Source organism: Lepisosteus platostomus, chromosome 7 (genome assembly GCF_059453375.1).
Source record: "Lepisosteus platostomus isolate fLepPlt1 chromosome 7, fLepPlt1.hap1, whole genome shotgun sequence".
Taxonomy (NCBI): Eukaryota; Metazoa; Chordata; class Actinopteri; order Semionotiformes; family Lepisosteidae; genus Lepisosteus; species Lepisosteus platostomus.
The window spans coordinates 63,087,681-63,110,277 of NC_142617.1; the positions used below are offsets into that span (position 1 = coordinate 63,087,681).

The following is a 22,597-nucleotide window of genomic DNA, read 5'->3' on the forward strand; positions in this document are numbered from 1 at the left end:
ATGTTTCCTACAGTAGCTAATTCAACATCCCCCAGTTGGGGATATGGATGGGCTTCATTGCCTGGGCTTAACATTGAATAGCAAGCTTTGCTCTTCATTTCTAGTATGCTTTTTTGAATGCAAAATACTGCTAGCTGAAGGTTACTTGAAACTCGTGGGGATGTTCAGTGATGGAATTGTAAAATATATTTGAGTACTTTGTGATTTGTTTCATTTAACATGCAGGTCCATTCTTCACACTGCCCTGCACATTGAAACTAGGCATTGACAGAACTGGAAACCATTCAATGCACATCTGTAAGATAACAATGTAATATCTCTGAGCATGGTGAAGTTGATCAATAAGAATCGGAAGGCACCCAGGCACGAACTAGATGAGCCTTCCCTCCGAGCTGAGTGGTTGGGCAAGGAAAAACAAAACTGGGTAGGAATGCCTCCATGAGGCCAGTGGTGACGTTGAAAGAGTTCTGGTGTTCAGTGGCCGACATGAGGAGAAAATGTTCGTGGGTCAGAAATATCCTGGTCACTCCACAAAGGGCTCTTCTATAGAACTGAAAAAAACATTCAAAGTCTGCATGTACTTTGCAACAAAGCACCTAAATGAAACTGCAAACCTTGGAACCTTTGGTTTAACTGCAAATCATTGTGTCCTACACATACCCAACGCAGTGTATCACTGAGTCCAGCATGGTGTTGGCAGCAACACACCATAGCTCTGCTTCCCATCATCAGGGAGCGATGTCAAAACTGATGGAAACACGGAAGCATCAAAGTACTGACAAATCTTAGATCAAGACCTGCTTCAGACATAAAACTGGGACGAAACCTCACCTGTCAGCAAGACAAAAACTAAAGCGCAAGGTCAACGCTGGAGTGGCTTAAGAATAACAAAACTAATGTCCTTAGGTAGCCCATTCAAAGCCCTGAATTGAATCCTACTGAGAATCTGGAAGGACTGGGGAAACTTCTGTCCACACGCAGTCCCCAAGCAACCTGATGGAGCTCTAGCTCTGCCAAGAGGAATGGCCAAACATTTCACCAAACCAGTGTGCAAAGTTGAAAGAGATTCAAAAAGACATATGGCTATAATAGCTGCCAAAAGTCCCTCCTCCAAATATTGAGCCTGCATGTGGGACTGCACCCTCGGCAATCAACAGATTTCATTTTTTCACTTTTTTTGTATGATATTTACAAAGACTAATCTTTAGAAGTCTTCAATCTGGACTTTCCATTTCTGAATTGAATGTAACATTTTAATTTGTTTATTTATCGTATGGTCGTTTCACGGAGTGGGACACCGCCGGAAGGGGCCTGATCTGTTTCTCATGTTTGCACGGTGATTGCTCAGCAGTGAACACCTCTTCAGAATTTGGCCTTTCTTTTCTTCACCCAAACAGGGGTCCTGCCTGTGTCCTGGACACCTCTGCTCATGGAGACCCCTTGTTAATAAGGGGTTTCAGAAGGTGATACCTGTGCTGTCCTCCTTGGGCTTGTGTTGCATCAGAGGGAGGCCTGAAGGCAGCAATTCATTGATGTTAAACATCACCCGGAGGACAGCTGGGGTCCTAGGTGGGCAGGCAAGCTACACTTCGGTTAACATGTGCAGTGTATTGGTTTATCATCTTCTATTTAGCTTTTGCATGTCAGCAGTCCATCTGAATTTGGGTGAGCTCGTTTTTTATTCTAGCAGACGTTTTTGTTTCTTTCTCGTAAACCACTTCTGTTTGGAACTACAGGATTTACGGAATGCAGACAGGGGGGAAAAGAGATATTTACATCCCGGCACTCCGAAGAGCCACAGTCTAGGCAGGCTGGCCAGACCAGAAAGTTGGAACAGGACAGGCGGAGCTAGGGTGTGTGATGTGCTTGAAACTCCAAATGGATTTGGCAGCTCGGCTTTTACTTCATCTCCTGATAACTTGATCTCTTAAACAACGTCTTTGAGCATTTGAAGCAGTTATTTTCATAAAGCTTGTTCACCAGTGGTTCAAGCGCTGGCTGCTCTGAGCACAGCCCCTGGCAGCAGACCGCAGAGCCTTGGCACAGCGTGGGCGTCGCGCTGGTCTGCAAGCTTGAGGTTACATGGCGCCAGCTTTTTGTGGTTGCTGCTGTGGAACCAAGCTGATAGATTTTCCTTCATCAGGTCACAGAAAGGCAGAGACTGTGCTGGATTCTAGTCGGGCAGCCCTGCGCTGACCGCTGAATATGTGTGTTGACAGAAACTTAGGCACTTTATTCATCTTTGCAATTGAGGTTTCCTAGCACGCATTCTGAGTTCTCTGTGAGGTGATTGCATTGGCATCAGAATTGAGAGGGTCTTTTAAAGTGATACATAGAAGCTGCCAAACAAAAATGGCTACAGAAAAACATTTTTGTATCTTTATTGACTAACTTGTTTAACCCAGGGGCAGCGAGGCCTTGGACCTGGGAAAAGATCTAGACTGAAGGGACAAACTGTGAAGAAAAGTGTTAGTGGAGAGTGAGTTACTGCTTTGATATGACCAGGACCAGAACCCCATGTGCTGGTACATCTCAGATGTCCTGAGAACTATTGTCAGTAAGTCCGAAAATTCAGAAAAACGTGTTAAAAGAACTAGGACCATTGCCCATAAAAAATTAGAGCTGCAATGCAATAGTGTCCTAGAGGAAAAAACTACTGAAAAGTCTAAGAATCCCTATTGTATGTATATGGCTTTATTAAAAAACGAACACTGATTTAACACTGATTTTTGGAAAGCACAGTTTTTCAGATCGAAATCTTCAATAGGCTTTTATTATATGCAACATAAACACACCCCCTCAGTTTAAATTGGTCCATGAGAAGCAGGTCTGTGTGTCTGTTATCCAACTGCTCCGGCTGTTGCTAGACTTGCCAAACGCAGACAATCAGACACATCAGTCTGCTTTCCGCCTTCCCGAGTTTCCTTAAAAGTGCTCTGATCCCCGTCTTCATCCATTCAGCAGAGCCAGGCGAGTGGCTGTTTAACTGGGGTTTTGTGAGCTATGAAAATTGGATGCCTTCCTGTTTAATCTGCCATTTGAGCCAGTGCCAAGACTGTAAAGAGGACTTGGTAGCGTACATACAGCCATTATATTGTGGCTTATACAGCCATAGCGCTTCAGTGCATTTTTACAGGCGAGGGGGGGCAGTGGGGCTGTCAGAAAAGTGGCTGAATTGAGGAGACTTCAGGCGCAAGACCCACTTTAACTTGGCATTGTTCTCCCCAGCAGGTTCGGAAGTGGGGGGGGGGGCAGGATGGCCGTGATGTCTCGGAGAAGCCAGTATGGCACAAATCCCGAAGGCAGCGAAGGTCTTCCAGCTGCTCAGTGCCCCTCTTCCTTCTTGACTTGACAAATGTTAAACATTCCTGCCTTTATTATCTGCTGTTCCCAAGTGGAGGAGATGAGTGCTATTATAAAAACAACACAAGGCGTGTTTTTGGCTTTGGATGCTGCTGTAGAAGGATGGCCTGGGCCTTGGTGTTAGAATTCTGTACTGATGAAGCAGGGGTTCCAGCTGTTTTTGTGTACTTGATTATTTCACGTGTTTCTTCTTCCATTTCACACAGCTGGACTGCCAGCGGATGGACTTTTGTTACACATAAAACGTCATAGATGGGGAATCAAGTTTTCCTGTTCTGTGCCCTGATAATGTTTGTCATTCAGCATTTTTTTAGTGTTATAGGAATAAAAGCAAGCTCTGAGAATAACTTGTTTATTCAGTTTGACTTCCAAAATTATATGTGTTGTTTGCTCTTGATTACTGTTGCTTCTTAGTGTTTATTTTAATAATATATTACAGCAGCAGGGTGTAAGGTTCCTACAGAGGAGTGATTTTAAACATATGGTCTTTTGTTGTCTGTAGCATTGTGTTGATGGTGCTCGATCAAACAAATGTAACATTTCTTACCATTTTGGCTAAGGCTAAAAAAAATCAGTCAAATATAATGAATGTAGACGTTCTCATTCTCCCTCTGTTGTGTCCAAACTCTTGTGGCAAATGATGCTGCTCAAACACCCTGAATTGGTGACTGCAGCCCTGCTACAAGACCGTGGTGTGGTTCCCAAATAGGTGCAGGAAGCCAGTGTCAGCTGAGGATCCGGCAGAGCTCCTGTGTCAGTCTCACAAGCGCTGGGATAGAGACGGAACACCCACCACTGACCTCAAGGGATTCGTTCTTATCCCTGGTGATCTTTTTTTACTCTTGGCTGTAATAATAATTTATAAATAATTGCTTATAGGGGTGGGCGATATGGCCAAAAACATTATCACGATAAAAATTTTCATATCAGTCGATATCTGTAATTATCTCGATAAATGTCAAATCATTATTTCTTTCAAGTTTAAAGGCAGATTTTTTCTCCTGAGTGAAAGTTGAAGAAACCAGACAGTTAATTGGTAAATTAAACAACTCTTTATTTTAAGAACACAACAAACACTTGGCAAACAGCAGAAACATGAAACAAATTTGAGGTAGAGAGTATTCAAGTCTTTTTTTATGTCAAAATATGCATGAGTAAAATTTACAAAATAAATATCTTAATAGAAAAATTAAATACTGCAGTGTGATAAAACACACATAGAAGATGGCTCAGACAGACTGCAAAGTTTAAAGTGCTCTGTTTTATGTCTGATCGTAAAAAGCCAAAATATCTCCAAATTACCGAAGCTGAATGACCTTTTCTGTCGACGATGTCATCGTCCTCCTGCTTCAGTGTCGCTCATTTCTCCACTCCAACTCCAATCCTGTCAGCCACCACCGTGTGGGTAAACACCACCACGTTAGCTGGCTGGTCTGCAACACGCATGCGCACTCACGCAGTATTTTGTGCGCATGCGCAAAGCATAAACATATATCGAACATTTATCGAACTTTTGTTTAAATTATATCGAGGAAAATTATATCGTGATAATTATCGTTATCGAATTATCACCCAGCACTAATTGCTTACACTTATATAGCGCTTTTCTGGACACTCCACTCAAAGCTCTTTACAGGTAATGGGGATCCCCTCCACCACCACCAGTGTGCAGCCCCACCTGGATGATGTGACGGCAGCCATAGTGCGCCAGAACGCTCACCACACATCAGCTATCAGTGGGGAGGAGAGCAGAGTAATGAAGCCAGTTCATAGATGGGGATTATTAGGAGGCCATGATTGGTAAGAGCCGATGGGAATTTTGACCAGGATGCCGAGGTTCCACCCCTACTCTTTTCAGGAAATGCTCTGGGATTTTAAATGACCACAGAGAGTCAGGACCTCGGTTTTACGTCTCATCCGAAGGACGGCGCATTTTTACAGTTTAGTGTCCCCGTTACTATACTGGGACAGGAGGACCCACATAGACCGCAGGGTGAGCGCCCCCTGCTGGCCCCACTAACACCTCTTCCAGCAGCAACCTTAGTTTTTCCCAGGAGGTCTCCCATTCAGGTACTGGCCAGGCTCACACCTGCTGAGCACCAGTGGGCTGCCAGTTGTGAGTTGCAGGGTGATGTGGCTGCTGGCTGTATGTTTAACCCGTGCAGACATTATGTCCAGGGGATGTTATAGAGGAGCTTTGGGAATCCCAGCCCCATCACAATTTTCAGAAGTCCTCTCTAACGCTTTTACAATGTAAACCTGCTTTCACTTTGTGGGTTCCCAGTGCTCTGCAGGGGGAGCAGTGTCTTTCCTGTGGTGTCTGAGCTGCATGGTCATAAGGCTGCAGTTGTCCTTGTGGTTCAAAAGACACACTAGCCCACCACACACTCTATATTTTCACGTATCCTTCACCATATTCATTTTGATTACATTTTCAATTAATTTTCAGAGTTAAATAATTAAATGTGCACATTGCTCTTAATTCCGCCTGGTACTTCACTGAGGCAGTGGAGGAAAACCGCAATTGCTCGAGATAAAAGTGTGCTTTTGGAGTAATTGAGTCTGTAGGTGGGAGAACTCAAAAGGCAAACGTAGTTTCAGTTTGACTAATTAGAGTCTGACACAGTGGGCAGAATTACCGAGGTGAATGACAGGAGAGAAGCAGGAAAAGGGGGAAAGAAAGAAATAGTTTACCTGTTTATCTGCAGAATAAGCTTTTTACCTGTTCACAGCAACTATAATTCGCATCTCCACTCCCCTTCCTGAAACTTTGAAATTATAATGTACCTGACAATGTTTGTGCCGCATAAGGTTAACCTGTTCTGAATCTTATGGATTTCTAGAAAGAAATGCCATAACGTGCCTCTTTTAATATGCAAAACACAAAATTTCTCATCTTTGAAAAAAGCCACGGGCAAAAATATTCATTTCTGTCCTGCCATGCATATAGACCCAGGTGTAGAATATACAGGTCCAAGGTTCCTAGCTGATCACGTTAAAAAAATAGTGTCTTTGTCACTACACACTTAATAGGCTTCAGTGTCTACTTTGCTCTCTACAGCTCTTTGTGTCTTTCTGGACTGGGGTGTTTCCAGACTCTTGTTGGGTTTTAGATACATTCCTCACTTGTGGAAAGTGAAGGAAGAGTCTGTTTCTGTGTTGTAGTAAAGGGCTCTTGACTTGGCATTGACAACAGGCTTCAAAACCATAAATGAGCAGAGAAAGCAGATTTCTGTCCTTTCTGACTGTAAAATGTCCACTAAGTAGTGTTTGGTTCTTGCGTATTTTCAGGTATGGTTGTCTGCTTTCTGTCTCGGAGCAGGCAAGGTGTGAGCTAACATACCTCTTCCCTGTGGGGAAACTCTTCAGTTCAAATGTATCGATCTCTGGTGGAGATGTGGCCTAATGTCGACGAGGTCTTGGCTATGATGAGAACCAATTTCTCTTTTTACAACACAGCCCATAAGTCTTTCCTTTTGGCATAAATATTTCTTTTGTGTCATGTTGCTGAAAGTGCTGGAATGTGTTTCTTTCTATTTATTTCCCAAGAAAGGAACAGTTTCTAAGTAAGCCATGTACTTTGCTTTTAGAATGAAGTGGATTTTATAGAGTTTAGGACAGCCTATACTTATCAAACAGACAACCTCATTTTCTCTCCATCTCTGCTCTGCTTGGTGAATGCTGCAATATATATTTAAGGCTAACCTTCAGCCGAATCTAAGTGCAATATGTTAGACCTCTGCAGTTTTAATCCTTTAAGATAGTTGGTCCACCTTCTGTTCTGCTAAAGTGCTAAGTGCTTTTGCATCTGTGGACTAACCTAACCCCATTTATTTAAAGGCAATTTAGCTTTTATGTCTTCCATTTTTCTCATGTGTGAAACCATTCTAAAACAAATACTTAACTGTCTGTAGCAGGATAGGAAATACGAGTTGCACAGAAAGGATCTGTGATCTTTCAGGCATGAGTAAACTCTTCACACACAATTGTTTCTTCTACTTTCATTGGAAGTAAAAATTACACTTTTAAACATTGGAGTTACGCAACTACTTTACTACAAATAGTGAAATTACTATAGTTACATTTTAGAGGAGCTATGTATTATACCATGTAAACGTGGTTGCATAATTTTTTTTTTAAACATCCTCTGCTCTAAAAAAAATGATGAGTGTATAATTAGTGTGTCCCAGCAGGAGAAAAATTGACCAAAGAATCTAGTGTGTCTGGGCAAACTAGCACACAGTGGAAAATGTTAAAGCCAGTCAAAGGACATATTCCTTCTGTCAAAGGGATGGGAGTAAAACATCAACACTCGGTGCTTCTTACATTGGTGGCCATGTTTTGTATTTATGTTTTTCTGTATGCGCCTACACAACCGTTCCCTTTTTAAGTGTGCATACTTCTACACTCCTAAAGCATTTAATCATAGTCTTGTTCCTGTAATGACAGAAGAAATGTAGGCTTTATAGAGAATGTTTAGAGAACAAAAAAAAAGTTTCCTTCAGTCTTATAAACACATGAAACTTTGGGATCTTGTGTTGAAACTTATTTCTGGTCTATCTCTAAAATAAAAAGAGAAATCACAAAAAGTAATTAGTGTCACATTTGCTTTTACCTTTATCTCTATATTTGTGTTAATTGCCTAGACTTGTATTTGACAATCTGACTCTTAACCTCTGGAAAGTTTAGACCCTGATAAATAATTCACTTACTTTAGGCCATAACAAAATACCTACTTTCTCCATCCTCACCACCTTCATACCCAACGACAGAAAGGTACAGTTTTTTTCTTGAGAATGTAGATGAAAGAGCCAATAACCAGACTCGCACAAAGCACACATATCGAAAGGAGAACAAATTTAAAAAAGTTTCTTCTGAACCACAGTTTTATCACCTTTTTTTCCCCAACTGTTGCTTGTTTCAGCATTTGGAAAGTGTTACTAGTGGTTCTATGTTAAATTTTGTCCTTGGTTTATTTTCCATTAGCTTCCAGTAATATATAAGTTCCATTAACACAGTAAATCACCAGTGGGCTTCAGAGCTTTGTACTGTACAAATTTCATTCAATCCCAAGTTATCTTTACAGTAGATGTTTTTTAGTTAAGAGTGGTCTACGCCAGAGCTTTTCAGCTTGTGGTCCATATCTGTGCATTAATTCCAGGTGGACTGTAATTTTGTTAATTTGCAATTTGAGTCTGCATCCTCTGCTCTCCTGTGGAATCTGTGTAGTGTTGTTTCTGGAAAGGCCATCAGCTTGACCTGCAGAAAGGTGGTCAGTAATGTGGAGCCTGGTCCTTGGACATGCTGCAGTGCACTGGTGGTGTGGGATGTTAAATATTAGTAAAGCAGATGGCCCAACATTTTGGCTGCTGTCTAATCAGCAGCTCTGCACCTCTGCACCTTGTTCCCTGATGCCTGTGCTGGAGAGCTGCTAAAGATGGTAATGATTAAAAATGTAGCTTTCCTGATAGCCTACCGGAAATGAGAAATCCCTTACAGCTACCTTTGAACAGTACCTCTGTTCTACCAAAGCTGCTTAAAGATACAGAGGTTTCAGACTATATGCATTTCAGATTTTCCTGCCAACTGACAGTGCAGATTACAAAGACAAAGCCATTATTGATTCGGTTGCAAATGACTACAAGAGTTTTTGGAGTCTGCTTAAAGATAACAGCATCAAGCCTTTCCTGTGTTATTTACTTGTTTAACACGCAGAATAAGAATATTATTGAATGCCTCAGCCTTCAACGTTGAGTTTATATTACTGCGTTTGATGGGTTTATGACAGAAATACTCTTAATGAATGAAGTTCTTGTTGCCTTCAAGCTCCAATGGAGTGGAAGAGCCGGTGAGATGCTTGCTCTGTAAACTGGAGAAACACGATCTCCCATCTGTCATATCCACATTGCTTTAGTGTATTGAAAGGAAATGTCTACAGAGTTAAGGTTGTATCCAAGGCAAGCTAAAGCCAGCTTAACATTCCCCAATAAGTCACATTATCTTTCACCAGAGGGCCGAAGTCTACATAGTGCGCCAGAGCCGACACAAGCGTGTTTTATAGCTTTTTACCGCAGTGTTGTGAGCCGGCAGTCTCCGCTGATCTGTCCAGGTCAGGTAGACAGCCAGCCTGCGGCAGCTGAGCGTTCGGACCTCTGGTTCAACAGCATGCCTGACACCCCAGCAGCGTCTCCGCGGAGAGCGACAGAAGTGACAGAACACGATTTACCCACATCAGCACAAACCTTGCGGGGGAACAGGACCGGGGGATCTTGGGGAAGTGTGATGCTGTGAAGTGCTACAGGGCACGGTGACTGTTGCCGATTGTATGAGTGTTTTTTTTTCGGGCCAGTCCTTTAGTGTTTTGGTAGAGGTCCTTAATGGTAGAATACTGTCGTGAAGATTTGAAGATGTTTTTCTTGCACTTTCTCTCCGAAAAGCTGTGGCTTTCGAGAAGGAATACCGAAGTAATGCTAAAAACGCTTTCAATATTGCAGAGTTCCTATGAAGCTTGGAGCAAAGGAGTTGCGAAAACTGAAGGACACTGGTAGCCTCCTGGATTGCTTGTGCCTTTAGTTTTGCTGGCAGACAGCTTGTGACTCTTGACTCTGCCTTTTGATCATGCAGCCCCTGTGGTTGAAAGGGTGCTGTACAGTTGCTTGCTGGGCTTTTAGTTGACCAGTTTTGAGTTCGGCTCTTCATGCTGCTATTTGCTTAGATAAGATCTATTTAGGAAAATGAATGTTTGTCTGTGGTCCTTACTCCACTAATACAGGTGCCTGTGGCAGGCCTGTCTAGGGTAGAGATGAGACTTAGAAGTGTTCAGCAGCAAGTGTTAAAAATTGCAATATTCTGGTTGCAGTCTAACTGATACATTGTTGGATTTTAGCATAAAATCCCTTGATTTAAATTCTTAGCTTTTAACCGTATCCCAGCGTTGTTTACCTTACGTTATTGTCTCCCCGCAGCATCTAGAAGAGGAAAATGTATCCATAAATACCTTAGTCTTTCTCATAAGTAGCATCTTCAATTTCCGTTTCCAAATTCATATTTATAGTTTTGGATTGCCTTTGTGCAACACTGTACACTTGTCTGAATGATGTCTGCCTGTCCTTTGGTCTAATGTCTTTTACACCTTTGACAGAGTTTGCTTACCGTCCTGTTTTCATCTGTGAACTAACTATACCAAAATCTAGATTATAATGGTATAAATGATCTCAATCATGAAGATTAGTGGTCCTAATAAAGATCCCTTTGGTATTCCACAACCTCATCCCAGTTTGAGCATTCACCCCTTAATTGCACCATCTGTCTCCAGCGCGTTAACCAGTTCTTAATGCAAGTCCACATATTACCTTAAATATATCCCGCTTGCAGTTTTTTTTTAATTTACTGTTGAAGAACTTGAAGGTTATTTTGCTGTTCTAAGACTGAAAAAAAATGTTTTAGCCTACATTGCAAATGCTTATTTCTACCTCTTTCTTATTTCTGTTACCCTTTTATCACCTGTACATCTATCTATTTTTTTTTTTAGACTGTTGCCATACTGTTCTGACCAACTCCAGATCTATTCAGGTGCATTCTGCTGCCCTTTTGAACTGTCTCATTCCTTCATAGTCCATTTTCCTGAAATAGCAGATCCTTGTTGGAACAATTTCAAAATATGCTTAAAAGAGTGCTATATTATGATCTCGATAATGGGCCCCTCACCTGTTTTCCTCATTCTCTCCTGAATTGTTTGAAAGCACCAGATCAATACAGGTCTTGCCTCTGGTAGGTTTTCTGACAAACTGAGTGAGAAAGCGATCGTTAGCCATGTCTACCATATCAGTTTGTGCTGCTGACATTCCTGTTGGGTTTTCCTAATCTAAAAAAAATAATTTTTCAATAAACCGTACCTTTACACATCAATCCTTGATCTCATTACATCAAGTTGCATTATAATTGATATCTGAGTTATCAGTTATAATTCTCTATAAGATACTCCTAGCACCCTGCACTTTGTAGTACAGTGATATCTGTTTTATCTGGATACTTGTAAATGTAACATAAGCTTTGGAACCTAACAGTACGTTTTTGGATGTATGTTTACTTTTGTTTTGATCTGGTCTTCATAGCTAGAGGTAAAGTTCTTGATTTAAATTTCTAGACTTCCTGGTAATTTGTCTCTTGAGCCCAGTGGCAGGTGAGATCTTCCTGCTCCACAGCAGTCTCGCCCTCAGGGGTCCTGCTGCCATCCCAGGGGTTCATGGGTTGTGTAGCTCTGTAGTGGATCTGTGCTAAGCACAGGACGCAAAAGTGGCCCAAACAATTCACAGTGCTTGTTTCACTGCTGGCTTTTCTTGCTTTGTCCCTGTCGCATCACTATAAGGCTGATGTTAATTATTTTTTTTTTGTTAGCCAGCTCAGTTTTGTTAGACTTTCAGTGTTTAAAATGAGATGAGCTGTGGCACAATGAACTGGAATTATTGTGTCCTTCTTTGGAGAAGCGTATTAAGTCTAGCGCTTGAGCTCTGAGCTAGAACCCGGGTTCTAGCCTGCACCCGTTTCAGGAGGTTCTTCAGAGCTTGGAGGAAGTGAGGAAGGTGTTCAGGTTTGACTGCCGGTTGACGATTTGTGCCTGGTTCCTCTGAGGTCCGGTCCGGCTGGGCTGCGTCTCGTCTGGTCCAGCGAGGCTGACCCTGTTCTCTCTCCTCCCGTCCCCCCCCACCAGACTCCGGCGCGAGGCACTTCACCCCCTTCTGGTTCTCCGAGGAGCCCTCGGACACGCTGGCGGTGCGCGGCTCCCCGGCCCTGCTCAACTGCTCGGCCCAGAGCGACGGCCCGGTGCGGCTGGAGTGGAAGAAGGACGGGACGTTCCTCAACCTGGCCTCCGACGACCGGCGCCAGTTGCTGCCCGATGGCTCCCTGCTGGTCGGCAGCGTCGTGCACTCGAAGCACAACAAGCCGGACGAGGGCGTGTACCAGTGCGTGGCCTCCGTGGACAGCCTGGGCACCATCAGCAGCCGGACGGCGCGCCTCACTGTCGCAGGTAAGAGCCGCTGGGTTGGGAGGGGAGAGGCGCCAGTGCTGGACCTGAAATAAACACGCCGCCTCCTGAACAGTATCGAAGGGCAGCACCGCAGCGTGGGGAAGCCTTTGGGCTCTTTGTGGTTTTGTCCCCACTGTGGACGCTGCTGTGGTACTTTGAGGAAGGGCGCTTAACCTCACACGCTCCAGTCCTGCCTGTTAAGAGTTGGAGGGACCCGCATTTTGGAGGGGTATCTCTGTGAAGAACCAGGGTCTGATTCAAGTGCTCATGGGTCATGTGCTCTCTAGACTTTCCTGCCTGTCTAAGAAGTTATAGGTTCATATCCCTACCCATATGAATCAAATGAAGGAGAAAGGAGGTATCAGAGTCCAGCATGCTATGTATGTGTTCTCTGGCTATGCTAATCTATGATGTAGACGGCAGCAGAAATGGATTTACCTCCTGCAAAAACCTCCACTTACTTTTTGAAGTCTGTACCCTTCTCTGGAAGGTCCCTACTCCCATAAAAATCTACTGCTGAATGGAAGAATGAATACTTGTGTTAATAGCGTTCTTTGTCTTATGCAAAGATTTTCTGATGGGATTCTTCTCCTTGACATGATGGGTGTCTTGTCAGAAAGGATTAGGTACCACTTGAGTTATTGTTTGACTGTAGTTAATGTTGACTGGAAAAACATCAAATGCTGGCTGACTTCCTCAAGATTTATACAACTAGAAGAATATTCCCCAACCTACAGCATAGTTTTGACCTTGTTTTGGTTTTGTTAAGGAGAGGGCTTACAAGCTTTTGAGGCCAGTATTTTAGCCTGGAGTTCAGCTAGCTGTTGGAGTATTTGGGGAATACAGTTTTGATTTACAAAGCAATTTCGGTATAGCTCAGACAGCCCCAGCTAAACTAATGCTCTACCTTTAGGTGTTTGCAGTGTTAATGGGCTCAGCTTTACAATGAAAGGGGGGGGGTTGGAATACATTGGGCTGTCATGTGGAATATTTCATTTACCATCAGGCTGCGAGTGTTCACAAGGAATTCTTGTAGACTGTGCTTAGCAGCCGCCCCAGTCTAGAACTGAGCCAGGACCCATGAGTTTTGAAAGAAGCGCCTTGTCCCCATGTCACAGTTAAAGCAGTGAACAGCTTTCACATCAGTCAAACATGATGAGGTTGGCCGTCTGTTGAAAATGTGTTGGTTGCTTAAAAACCTTTTGACTGAGTTCTCTTGGTTGTGTCACCTGATAAAGGTGCTCACTCACACACGGGTTGAGCTCTGTGAGCACAGGTTCGAGCCTGGGTTGTCTGGCCAGCTGAATGACCAAGCTTGCACAAGGGTAGGGTGGGATGAGTCGTTTGAGGCTCTCCTGGCTCACAGTGACCCCTGTGGCCACCCAGGCTCTTTCAGGCTCTCGTGCTGTCAGCTAGAGACACCTGTGCCCTGCAGCGGGTGCCGGACTGGGCAGCCTGTGGCATGTGGACGAGTGGCTTGAAGGTGGGTGTGTCACAGGAGTGTGCCTGCAATCCCACATCCTCCCCTGTGTGCAGTCACAGCTGCAAGTAAGACCAGCAGTTGGCTATTCCAGACGGGTGGGTCCAACAAGTCATTACTGATACGTTTTAAGAAAACGGTTAGACTCCGTACACAGTGCAGAATGTGGTTCCGGGATTCCTGACTTCTAGCCTCGCTGTCTAAGGTCAGAAACATTTTCCTTTTTAGAGTCCTTTGTGACTATCTTGAAGTAATGGAAGGAGTCCAGAAAACTTCTTTTACAGATTGAAAATTGCACAGCAAGCTAGTTTTTTGTTTGTGCACTGTGCCAATCCACTGAGCTTAACCCTGGAGAGTTCATTCTAATAACTGTCTTCTGTACTCCCTCGCTCCCCCTGGAGAGAGCTGCAGACTGGCAGGATGATGTGAAAATGAGACTGGTCCCTGCGTGCTCTTGCTTGTTTGAATCGGCTCTGCACGCTTGGCAGCCACCTCGCTTGGCGTAAAATGCAAACTCTGAGTCTGAGAAATGAGAGGGGAGAGAATCGCATGACCTTAGTCATCCAAAAACTCTGCAACTCCCACTGCACCTTTGACACAGACTTACTTTCCTAATCTGGGGACTCTTCCGAGTGTGAAATGCCACACTTTTACATAGGTATTTTTTAGGTTACTGGGTATTGGGAAAAGCCTTATATAATTCGTTTTGTATAATGTCATATTCTTTGTCTTCTGTGCTTGCCAGCATCTGTAACAGAGAAAAAGATTTACTGCAGTCTTAAGTGCCATACCATACTGCTGTAAATAAGTGAACTGCCCGTACAAAAGAAGATTAACACTATGAGAAAGGCAAATGCCTGCTGTTTCTCTTGCACATTGCTTCAAACGATGCTGTTCTAAAAGAAACTGGAATTTGTCTAACAGAGGTAGGGAGATCCACGTGTGCCTTAGGAATTCCTGTTCTCTCGATGGGAGAGGGTTTGCAGTTACGGATGAGACGACTACATGAAGTCGATCCGTGGACCTGCAGGTGAGAGAATTGCATTGCACCCTTTTCCCAAACCCTCAGAGGAGCAGAGATCTGCAAGACAATTATCCGTCTTCCCAGCCCGTCAGCAGCTGGGTAATAAAGAGGTTAATTGTGCCGGCTTGGAGAGGGCCATTACATTCCAAATGTGCTGGAAATTGCTGCTCGGTGCGACCTCCGAGATGTTGAGGGATAGAAAGCGCAGCATGCCGACAAATTGATGTGTAATATTTGTGATTGATGAGTGAAAGCGTATCCCCTTTCTCGCCAAGCCCCCCACCCCACCGCCTTCCTCCCGCAGAGAGAAACAAGGCGGCAGAGCTCCTCCTTTTACTAATGAAGGCCCTCTTTTCCTTTCCCCCCATCTGTTTGTTTGGCGCAGGAGGAGGCGAGGACAGATGAATTTATGGAGAGGGGGATTATCTCTCTCCTGCGCCATTTGTATTCAGGTGCCGTTTCTATTAAGCGATAGGGCAGAGTGTGAGACTTCGGTAACGAGTATTCTGTCTCTGGCCTGCTTGATACTCTTTGAACTTAACCCTTAGGGGCGGTTGAGGTGTGCATTGCAGTTCAACAGCCCAGGTGTACCTGATCTGGAAGAAATGACCGGGAGACTGGCCCTGTGGTCGATTTTCATTAGAGCTCTGCTCTCCGACAACTTGATTGTTTCAATTATGCATTACTGGCCTGAGGGAAGAGCCAAGGCCGTATATATGTATTTTTAGCTAGTGATTGTTTTTTTTCCCCAAATAATTACTAATATAAGAAAGCAATCTTCTCATCAGCTTTAGCGGTTTAACACCACCTAGACTGGTAGCTACATTTCCAAAGTTTTTTCTTTCATCTGATTTCTGACTAAATGTCTTCAGTTACTGAAAAACTAAGGAAACCTGTGCCAAGTTAAACTAAAAGCAATACTTCTTTTTTTGTTTTAAAAGGAATGCAGTAAAAAAAAAGTTTGATTCAGAAAGCATTCATTTCACATAATGTTGGAAGGCTGTTTATGTGCCTGCTGTTTGTCAATCCAAGGTTTTTCATTTTCCGTGCTTTCAGTAATTAATCTCTTTGGAAGATAGTCAGACCGTCCTCATTTTCTGTTAACCGTCAAAGAACTCAGCTATTTTACAGTCTGTCTGGAATTATTTATTCAGTGGATTTTGTCCTTCCGCAGGATTTTGTTTTTAAATTCCCCGAAAGGTATTGCAAGCCAGCACTCGCTTGCCGTTGAGCCTCCTACCTGTTTCTTCTCTTCCCAGATCCAGAGGTTAAACTCCTACATCCACCCTCGTTAACACTGATCAATCTCCCTGGCTGCTGCTGGCTGCCCCCCCCGACTGCACCGCTGTTTCCCAGCGATCCGCCAAGAGCTCCCCAACCACTCGCGTTTCCAGTCTGTGCTCGCGGCCGCCAGACTGACTTCCTGAAGTTTTAGGGCTGCGTCTTTTTCCTTTAAAAAAAGAAAAAGGAGCATCTAGATATGTTTTCCCGACAGAAATAAAGTGGTTACCTGACGTTTTTGTGAAGGCACGGCATCGGTGTGGCCTGCGGGTGTCAGTCAGGACACTGCAGCGACCCAGCTGGGGCTGCTGCCCTCCAAGTGCACCACAGTGACCCCTGCTGAGCGGGACGTACATGTTCAACATGTTGTCTCCATCTTCCCTACTAATCAGTCTTTTTGTGATTTAATACAACACCCTTTCCTGGTTTTAGGTAGAATCTCAAACTATATACATGTATAAGGCATCAACATTTGAAAAGTACAGTAAAATAAAGCTTGGCAAAATCCATGCTAATCCCAGCATGCTTTAGGCTGTGTTGCGTTGCACTCTCACAGTTAATGGATTTGAGCAGCAGATTGCATGTGTCCCTGCTTTGAAATGCTAAACTTGATTATTTGAAGAGGAAGCAGTCATGTTCAGATATGCAGGTGTGGGCTCGAACGCATGACGGTGTTCTTTGATTAGACCTGTCAGGTAAAGCAAGATTGACACACTGAGCTAAGTAGATGTGGGGGGGGGGGGCGAATTGGACACTTTGAAAATGTGAAGGGGGCAGGTAAGAGTTGCATAAAGCTGCTTTGTGTTTCATTAAGCGATGATAAAACTAAAATAAAATGCAGTGAAACAAAGGAACCTCTCTGACATGAACAGCTTTTCCACCTTATTGAATCAAGATGTCCTTGCTAAAGCTGCAGCCCCCCTCCCCCCAAGGCCGTTTCCCATCATCCTCAATTTGAAATTCCTTTCTCCCGAATCCCAGGCCTTTCCGATGATTGCGGAGCCTGTGGAGCGCACAGCAGGCCTCCCTCCCAGCGAAACTGTATCTGTGCTTCCCAGACTGACAGACCGCTGTGACTGGGAACTCCGGCGGGATTAGTGCTTTGTGCTTTGCGGGCACGTGCAGGTCTGCCCGTGAGTCTCTGTGTGTGGATGTGCGTGTCTGAGAACAGCTTGCCTTAGACGAGTTTACACACTGCACATGTGCCTGCGCCCATTGGTGGGGACAGAGGTTGCTGTCGTGTTGCTTGGCCCATGTGAAGGATCAGAAGGAAGAGCACGAGTGACAAGGGAGCTGTTTGTGCTGTAGTAACAGAAGGCGTGATGCCAGACAAATTAGAGGGGTGTGATGTAGACACCATTGTAAGTTTGCTTTGAAACGTTTTTTTGATCAACTGAACAGGTTTTGTGGTGTTAACTCAGCATGTTCGTTCTGAGAAGTTGTACCATCTCAAATGTGTTTCCTTCTGTGCAAATAATAGTACATACATTTTTACTAAATACAGCCCAGAGTCCTGCATTTTTAACCATGTGGTTTCTGTTAATGAAATGAAGCACTGGATTTGACTTTGACATCTATAGTTCCCTCCATTGAGTAAATCCTCAAGACCATTTTATTTTTTTATAAATTGCTTAAAATTGCAAGTGTGCAAGCCAAGCATTTGTTTTGTAATCAGTTAATGAAAAGTTTAACTTTATTGTAACTTCAGGGTGGCCAATTTCTCTTTGCCTTTTTTTTGTTTACATGATTTATCCCACGGAGTTCTTGAAATGAAAAATGCAATAGGAAAAAAGAAATATCACCACATCTTTTCCTGCGTTTGACCAAAGATCCATTATATGTACCAAACTGTAAATAGCCCCCCAAAAATCTGTAGATAAGAACAATGTTTCTTCTTATTATATAACAATTTTTTATTTAAGTAAATTCAGTTAGACAGTACAGTTTATTCAATTGCAGCATATTGACAATGGTCCTAAAGGAAACAAAACAGGAGCATCATGACAGGCTCATGATCTGTGTGATGACAGGTGAATTATATATATAGAAGCTGAACAGCATTATCTTGAGGATCAACGTTGTGTGAGGCTAAACATTTCCAACTCCTCTTCCATCTTTAAGGTTCATTTCTGTCAGCACCATCTTCGTTTTGAGAACGATTGATGAGCCTGTCATTCTTCTCCTGTGTGCTGTTGACATACCATTTCAAAGACCTCAGCGCTGCCCTGTGTTGAAAAGAAACATAAAGTAATCTACAAACTCAAACACCCACATTTCTGTTATACCAACTTCTGACAATACGCCAGGCCCAGGAATCTCTGTGTTTATTTGGGCAATCTGTACATATATACAACTCATTCATCCATGTGTTTAGTCCCATCAAGTTCTGTTGGATATCTTTACAGGGGCTCCATTTGGAATACATGCAAGTGTGTACTGGAGCTCCTACAGTTTCAAAGCTGCTCAGTTCACTGAAACCTTAACAAGAAACTGCAATAAGTATTGTTGCTTACACAACAAGACCCAGGAACCTGAGAGGAGTGATGAATGAGAATTAGTGGTTTTAATGCTTTGCTGGTGCTTAACTGGCTTGGAAATTCAGACATTTTAGGCACCGGCAGCTGAATTCAGGTTGTATGCGTGTGGAATTTAGCTTCCAGCTGGCAGCCCGTTTAATCTACGGATTAAGCATAAAAAATGTGAAATGAACAGCGTACAGTCCAGCATCATGACTTTCTTTGACACAAATGCAGTGGTGTTGGACAAGTAACAGCTTCATTTTTGTGAGCCAGCCAAGATGTATTCTAATTACAGGTAATAAAAAGAGCAGGGAAAAGCATGCCAGCTCTTTAGAACCTCTCTGCATAATTATGAGCAGAGATGAGATGCTGGAGTGTTTGAAATTAGGGACTTTCAGGAACTGTTGGGCTGGTCCTGTAGCTTGTATGCGATGAGGGTTTGCTCTGTTCTCAAGCCAGGTATTGAAATTGACCTGTGAGCCTCATAGCTTTATTAGAACTGTTTGCAGATCCTCCATCCCTCTTCATTCCCTGTCTTTTTTAATTCTTTATTCTGTCTTCGCTGTCTATGCTCCCTTGCAACTCCTCCTATGTATTTGAAAACTTTGGAACCTCCCCTTTCATTCATCTTTCTCGTGTTCTCCTACACACTGTAACCTCATTCCTTGTACCTCTGGCTCTCTTTCTGTTTCCACTCTGTCCACTAGAATCACTCCATCCTCCGTCCTCTCCTTGGTCTTTAGGGAAGGAAAGGTTCGGCTTTTCTTAGTTGGCACTCGGTTTCTGAACTCACCCTTCCTTACATGGTGATTGAGAGGCTGGGAAGGGTCATATCCTCATCTGATTCGGCTTCAGGGGTGTCTAGCAAGCACTGGGGGAAGTTGGGGCAGAACCAGACCTCTGTGCTGTGGAAACCTTCTGTTCAGTTCAGTGTATTTATCAATTGCAATGAAACCCTTATGCCTTGGCTCCTTACACTGCTTTGCTGTCTCTTTCATTTGACTTTTTCTTGGCCCCTGCAGTTAAAACAAACGTAACTAATGGAAGAGAAGTAAATGTGAAACCAGATACTGTGGGCTTCTCTGCTATTTTACAAGCAGGGTGTAAATATTTGCTCCTGACAACAGATGCTCCCAGATTCAAACTCAAAGGTAAATTTTTTGCAGGACCTAGAGATTCCTTTTTTAGATGTGGCATTACAATATAAGAACAAAGGAGATTCTTTACTACCTCCTGAAAGTTTCTTTCAAAGCAGCCCTTTTTGTGAAGTGCCGGGCTTTTTGGGATTTGAGCCGCTTTTTCTCTTTTCATGCACAAGGTAAAACATGTTTGCATTGCTTGAGAAGTTCAAGGAGGATCGAGCAGGTGTAGAGGACGGTTTGACATTGACCTTTAAACTGGATGTTGGTGGCTATAAATTGATTCAACTTCCAGACACCTCCCACCTCCCATATTTGTGAAAATGGAAAAATAATTATCTGACTTTTCTGCTTAACTAAAAACACAGCACTTTAATGTTCAGGTTTTTCAAACCTAAAGCCTGGACCTCCTTTAGTTTCTGTCTGTTATCGGGTGCATGTGGGAAAAGTAGTCGGCAGTGAGCCTCGGTGTTTTTCTGATCTGTCAAGGAATTGCAGGCTCTGGGATCAGTTTTCAGTGAAGCCACTGGGCATCTTCAGTTATGTGACATGAGAGAACCATCTGCTTCACCACAAAGGTGATTCTCTGCAGCTCCATCTGCATAACAGAGCTGATATGACACCGTAAGCGTTGTCTGCTCTTTATTTAACACCCCGTGTGCCTTTTATTCTTTTTTTACTCCTCTCGTAGTTTGTCGTGGTGTTTTTTGAAAGGTCCAGGGTGGTGGAGGGGGGTATTTCAGAACAGCCGGGCTGTTCGTTCTCATCTCTCTGGTAATGCACTCGAGAGCATCCACGAGTGCGTCCCTCCAAAATGCTACTGTTTTCAAAGTTGTCTGTGTTCTTTAGAACCTTTTAACACAAAGCGAAGACTGCGCTTTTGAAGTGCTCATGGGCCTGAGGGATATCTCTCTTCAAAATCAAGTGATTCACCTAGAAAACACAGAGTTAAAAGGACACCTTCAGGCCTCTGAGGAAAACCCACACCCACATTTCAGCTGAGCAGAAATAGCTCCAGTACTCTGGCTTATTCCTTCTTCTGTAAACTCCCTTTTTGTAAACTGCTGTCTGATCATTGTTCTTTTTATAGTTTCTATACATTCTACATTTGTAATTAAAAACTACAGTCTCCACTTTTCCTGCAAAGACCCTGAAGGCCTGTGGGCGATAGAATGACCTGTCACTCAGAGCCATTGGTTCTTTTTCTGTAAAACAGAATATTAATGAAGGGATCATTGATCTCTAAATGTCTTTGAACACATCTCTGTAACAAAAAATAGAATCGTGGGGGGCACCTTATTGTCATTACTTTCTTGCTATTGTTTCTTGGCTCTTTATTTTTCATGACCCATCTAGCCTGAAATAACTTTGTTTACAGCAGAATGAGCGTCAATAACTGGAGATCTGCTGCAAACTTAAGCCTTCCTTGTGGCCAGTGCTGATCTAATTTCTTAACAGTAAGGTGTCAGAAGCATTTCTGAGGCTACATTTGCTGCAGTCGCCCATTAAAGTAAAAAAAAAGACATTGTAAGACATGCAACTTTAAAGGGGGGATAACAGGAAATTGATTGAAAGTGATTGATTGAATAAGCTCCTGATAGATACTTGTACAGTTGTATAGTACTAAATATTGTAATGTACTATATACCCTGCAAATAACAGAAGACTATTTCCCTCGTCTTTAGGGCTGTAATGGGTTTGTGGTTGTTTTTTCAATTTTATAATTCTAACATTTTGAAAATGTTGCACTTTGTTGTAACAAAGCCCAGACTTGCTTGGCAAAATGGAAACATAGGTCTGAACAAAAAGCAGGTAATAAAGTTTCTACATTTTGACTTTAGTTGCCACTATTTTTGCAAGATTAACTGAGACTTTAGACGCATCTGCCTTCAACAGTGCACTAAGCAAGTCCACATAATTGAAGAGTTGATAGCTGGGTGAGGTATGTGTTACAGTCATTGTCATTCAGCAAAGGGTCTCTGGTGCAAAATCAATTTAAAACTAAAAAAGTTAGATCAGATCCTGCAATATATACTGTATGCACAGTGCCATTGGATTTTAGCATAGGGTTAAAGTGCAGTAAGCCGAACACGTCAGAGTCGGACTGCCATTAAATTATCAAAACCTTGTTTGCTGGGGACCACGTGCTTGCAGTGTGTGGTCCAGATAAGCATCTTCAGCCACATCTGACACAATTAACAACTTGCTGCACCAATTATACAATTACCACCTTTGTGTTGAGAAGCATTTCCTTTTTCCTTATCTCCATACTTTTTAATTTCCTTGTGGTCCTTTTATCTGTGCTGATGTAGGATTAGGGTTAAAGTTGTCTGTTCCTTTTTATGGTGTTTGAAGACCCTGATTAGAAGTTTGCTGAAGAGGTGCACTTTCTTCAGTGTCTCCTTATTTGACCTGTGGATTAGAATATGTATTTTACTGTATCTTAAGGGTATTGTTCCAGTCTAATTCCAAGTTGATATGTATATTTATATAATGTGCTCCCTCTCTTAAGCATCTTCTCTGAAGCCGGTGGCACTGATTGCCTTTCAAATGAAGAAATTATATTCGCTCTGCATTCATGAGGGTTTTTTTAGTTTGGCAGCACGAAGTGTCTCAGGAGTTGCTTTGTGATTATAATTCCTTTTCTGTCAACATTTCAAAATTAGTTTCAAGCACCGTGCATGCGGGTGTGACCTCCAACTTCTTGTTGCTTTTGGAAATTTTTTTATCCCGTTGCCTTAGAGTTGTTAATCTTACCCTTTT

General features: G+C 43.0%; 1 protein-coding gene across 8 annotated transcripts in view; it reads left to right on the forward strand.

Annotated features, from left to right (window-relative positions):
- The window catches only part of LOC148659455 (neogenin-like), a 201,614-nt gene that overhangs the window by 67,379 nt on the left and 111,638 nt on the right, over positions 1-22,597 (forward strand). For all 8 annotated transcript variants that reach the window (XM_088641695.1, XM_088641697.1, XM_088641698.1 and 5 more), the window contains exon 2: positions 12,074-12,391. In XM_088641695.1, the coding sequence (XP_088497821.1) occupies positions 12,074-12,391 (318 nt within the window). The remainder of the gene's footprint in view (positions 1-12,073; positions 12,392-22,597) is intronic.